Source organism: Penaeus chinensis, chromosome 8 (assembly GCF_019202785.1).
Source record: "Penaeus chinensis breed Huanghai No. 1 chromosome 8, ASM1920278v2, whole genome shotgun sequence".
Classification (NCBI taxonomy): Eukaryota; Metazoa; Arthropoda; class Malacostraca; order Decapoda; family Penaeidae; genus Penaeus; species Penaeus chinensis.
Window position 1 is genome coordinate 16,160,162 of NC_061826.1, and position 5,000 is coordinate 16,165,161.

The following is a 5,000-nucleotide window of genomic DNA, read 5'->3' on the forward strand; positions in this document are numbered from 1 at the left end:
AACTTTTAAGAGAAGATCTTAACCATAGGTCCCCTCCAAGCTGTGGTACAAGCTCTCCCAGGTGTTGTGATGGTCCTAATGAAGAGTGTTACACGAGCTTTAACCCCATAACGACGGGTCACACCATGAGGCGTTAAAACAAACCGCTCGAAATGTGGCGTGCGGCTGTATGCTGCGGCGGCGTGCCAAAGCGCTACAAGCCGGTGATTCGGCTTGATGTATCGAACTCCAGCACTCAAAGTTGGCGCATTGCCATTGATCGCCAGAGCGTAGAGTTTTTTTTTTCTTTTCTCTTTTTTCTTTTTTCTTTTAGTTTTCTTCACCCGTCACCAAGGGGTTAAAAGGGTATGTCTGTCATTGCTCTCTCTGATAATTCCCACCAATGAATTGATCATCTGCTCAACTGAGAAGAGCAAAATTGCCGTCCAGAATGTTGCAGGTGCTGCTGCATCAGGAAGTGTGAAAATTGTATTATATCAAGTGCAATTTAAGCAAAATGGAAATTGGTTACTTCGCCATATTAAGAGAATGACTTCATTAAAACTAAATTTCATGGTTAGGAAAACAGAGAGGGAAGCAGTACTGTAATGAATGGAAAGTCTTACCACAATAATTGTAGCCTAACTTTAGAATACTACGAGATATTTGCGAGATATCTAGGAATGTAACCCTAGCACGCATGAAAGCATACTGAACGCACAACAATGCACACATGAGGTCAATAAAGTTAGGCATTTCCTATCCTTTTTCTTTATCTTTATTTCGCTTACAATTCAATGAGGAGCAACTACCAGTCCTTTTTTTTCCTTGAAATTAGAGGTGTGTAGTAAATAATACATATTTCCCAAAAGATTGAAGGGACAGTCCCTGGTAATGCCTACTTTGCTTTGGTCATTTGATCATAAAAAGATAATGGTTTTAGATAACTAATCAATATTCTTTTTTACATTTTGTGGAGTACATAAATGTCCTTCTTTGCATATGCCATTTTTACCCTGCTACCCCATAGGAAAGGGATTAGGCCTCAAAATTTCTTAAAAATATATATATTTTTTAAACTGTCTTTGGTATGGTCCATAGGTCGTTACTTTTTTTCCAGAATACCTAAAATATATTCTACAACTATCAATAGGATGGAGCCTGATTTTTCAATTTCCCCATCCATTGCAAACATGAGCGGGCGTGCACGAGCACACACACGCACGCACACGCACACACACACACACACACACACACACACAAGTGCTATATCTATTGGCCTTTTTTTCTAATTCAACATGGACTATATGCTACTATTCTTTTCAGAAAACAAAAAATCTGGCCCTCTTTCAAACGCAAATGACCAATTTTGAGGCACTCGAAAATTGTAGATGATGGACAGTACCAGAGGAAATATAAACAAGGAACTGAGAACTGGCTGCTGGAAATTTGGACACTTGCCAAAATTTGTTATCTTTTACTTTTTCACTAAATCTAATGTTTTATATATATATATAAAATATATATATATATATATATATATATAATACATACATAATATATTTATACATATACATATACATATTTAAACATACATATATTCATATATATATATATATATATATATATATATATATATATATATATAAAGGTTCATTTAGTGTACTTTGCAATGTGACTAACAGTAAGTCTGAAATGTTTAATGTATGCACTATACCACCAAGAAAATTAGTTTTATCCAAATAAAAGCAATTAGTATCATCTTAATATCATTATCAATATTACTTTTGAAAATCATATTACGAAGAATTGGAGGACTGTGGATCACAATATCAGTACAAATCTACTTTAATCTTGGTATAAATACAACAAATCGGTTCAATATTGAGTATTATAGATGCATAAAATAAACGAGTGCAAGAATTACTTGAGCCCAGAATCTTTTTTGACACTCCAAATGGGGTTGGGGGAGCTTGGTCACAGGGTAGTTATAATTTCTGGGGAGGTATATATGTATATAAATATACATACATGAGGTTAACTGTTTGAATTATTCTTATTTAACAGGGCTTCACCCATTTTTATAACAAGGGGGAATGATTAGTTATCCAATAGATCAATAGGGCATTCTCTAATAAAAAAAAAAAAAAAAAAAAAAAAAAAAAAAAATAGTCGTTGGATATAGAGAAACTGTGTAGCATTGTGTCAAAAAACTGAATCAAATCCACTGGAAGCGAGGGTGAGGTGGGTTGTCCATGCAATTAGGCACATACAGCCTTTGGAAATGTCCTCAGTTTCATTTTTTTTACCAGAACTGCATAGAATTGATGTGATAACTATTTCAACTCTTTGTGAAGGGCATGCTGTAGCCTAATTTTATAATTTCTAGTCGTATTTTGTGACAGGAGTTATTGTAACTTACCATTTTCAGTATAAAATACACCATATACTGCTTATTTTTCCAAAATTAAAAAAATCTGCCTTGAAGCACCCTTAGTACAGAAGTCCTTTTTACAACAGAAATTACTAATTTCAAATCAAACCAAATTTGAAGATGGTGGACATTGCCACCCAACAGAGCAAAACCTGACTAAAATGTAATCTTTATTTACACTTCTATTTTTCAACATACATATTTTGTACTCAGTACACATACTGACCACTTTAAAAGTTACAGAACATTACCAGGGAGTCTTGATGCAAAGCATATTTCATAAATGTGTAAATGTATGCAAAATTAACATTTTGAAAGAAAAATCATCAAGTGCTATATACATGTTTGCAACAAGCAAAAGTCAATGTAGGTGTACCTGGCACTAATTACCTGAGTGTGAAATTTACCCATTGATGCTTATGTCCTTGCTGCTCCCAAGAAATAACCAGTTGTTTGGTAGTTTCCTTATTTCTGTAAGCCAACTAACTTTAAATAACCCGTCTACATCCGATCCCCAAGTTCCCTTAACACAGATGTGGAGTTGATTGCTCTTGAATAAACCATTCTGTAACTCCTATAATACCTATTCTGACAACAATATGCTGCTTGACTCAAAATGCCTACCATCTTTAAAACATTGTTATTTGTTTCAGTGACTCTCAAGTCCTGCATAAATCAAATTATTTCCATTTGGTGATTTAAATGAAGCACTGATATAAATCAAATATACATACATCAAAACAGACTACAGCTCTTGAAGCCACCAACATGAAAAAAAATTACAAGCTACTACATCTACTAAAGCAAATATCCTGTTTTCAAGTTTAACATAGAATATACATGCACAGGATTGCTTCCATTCTTCTTCAACTGGTTCTGGAGGTGACAAACAAACAAGAATTCAACCAAGGAAATAGACTACTCACTTGGCAATATTGTCGGCTAATGTCTGTGGCATGTGGAGATTAGGCATAGTAGAGATTGGCATGTGATGGAGTACAGCAGAAGGTGTTGAGGCGATAACACCATAGAGTTTGCTTAGTGCTTGTCGTGCTGCAGCTGCTTTAGCTAACTTTTTGCTGTTTCCTGAAAATCATTCCTAATATTAAAATGCAATATATATATACACATATATATATATATCTTTTTTTTTTTTTTTTTACACAGAATATGATACAAGATAAATGTTTCTCTTCTTCAACAGTCAGGAGAAAAAGGAAAAAAAAAAAAAAAAAAATGATTAATAAACAAATACCCACTGTAAAATAACAAAAAACTATACGAATGTAAGCATGTAACCATTGACATGAATTACAGCCATGTATTTCAAGGATGCCGATCTATAATAAAATCTGTAGGTAATCAGCAACCCTAATTTAAAGTTAAAATACAAGAGATGAATACTTCCATTACTTGTCTGATATTCCTTATAGCTCCTAGCATATACAAGTTACAATAGCTAAAATAAAAGAAAACTCAAGATTTTCTTTTCGCTATGTAAACCGCTAAACTTTATTGATACAAGAATGCAACACAACAGGCACAGGAAAAAATATGTGACCATGTACAAAGCTGCAGTAAATTGCTCTCCCCTACCCACCATAAATACATATATATACAAAAAATTACCTAGTTGATACTTTTAATTTTATTAAAATACCTTTCCCCCTCTTTATATATTAAAAGATATTTACAAAACTTGCCTCCTGCCTACAACTAATTCCCTGACCATAATGTAATCACAGTTATTTGATTTTTTTTTTTATCACAGCCTTGACTGTGGTCAACAGCAAGTTCATAAAGTTGTAAAAATAGGAAGTTTACTTAATGATGAGAATATGCCCAATGGCTACAAACACGATTCTCCTCTTTGTTCCCTTCTAGTTTTAGGTTACAATTGATTTTTTAGTGAATTATAATCCATGACAGACAATGGTGAAAATCATACCAGCCAAAGGGTTAAATGTAAAGAAACATAATGAGTGGGTTATTCTTTGGTAAACTATTTTTAAGATTTTCAGAAAGATCTTGATAGGGTAAAAATCACCACCAATTGGTTGTTATCATATCTATCAAAGCGGGAGATTCATGTAAAGAAGATATGTAAGATACATTATACATAAAAACTTCAAATCTAAACTGCCCTCCCACCTGTTAATGGTAGTATCCATGTCTTGTCCACTGTGATTTCAGTTTATCAATTTTGTTTACACATAGATGGTTCTACATGTGCTTAGTCATCAAGGAGCCACTTAATAATTTATTCACCCTACTTCTTGAATTTTCAAAAAGATTTTTTTTTATTTCTATCACTGTTGTTAATAACTAAATAATGAATATGTCAGTAATAATAATGGTGTTATTAATAACTATAATTACAGTACCAATCTTGAGTAATGGGGTACAGATGTGGAGAGGTAGCCCTAATAATTGACTCCTTATGGAGTAATCTATGCATAAACAAACTTGACAAAAAAATACAGGGGCAGTCCATATCCCCCACACCAAAGGGTTAATAATGGGGGAAAAAACATATACAAAGATATACAAGAAAGAAGAAGAAAGAGGAAATAACATACACCCTATA

At 33.4% G+C, this 5,000-nt stretch overlaps 1 protein-coding gene across 3 annotated transcripts in view; it reads right to left on the reverse strand.

Annotated features, from left to right (window-relative positions):
• LOC125027915 (double-stranded RNA-specific editase 1-like) overlaps positions 1-5,000 on the reverse strand; it is a 34,369-nt gene that overhangs the window by 15,124 nt on the left and 14,245 nt on the right. For all 3 annotated transcript variants that reach the window (XM_047617056.1, XM_047617057.1, XM_047617055.1), the window contains exon 6: positions 3,340-3,499. In XM_047617056.1, the coding sequence (XP_047473012.1) occupies positions 3,340-3,499 (160 nt within the window). The remainder of the gene's footprint in view (positions 1-3,339; positions 3,500-5,000) is intronic.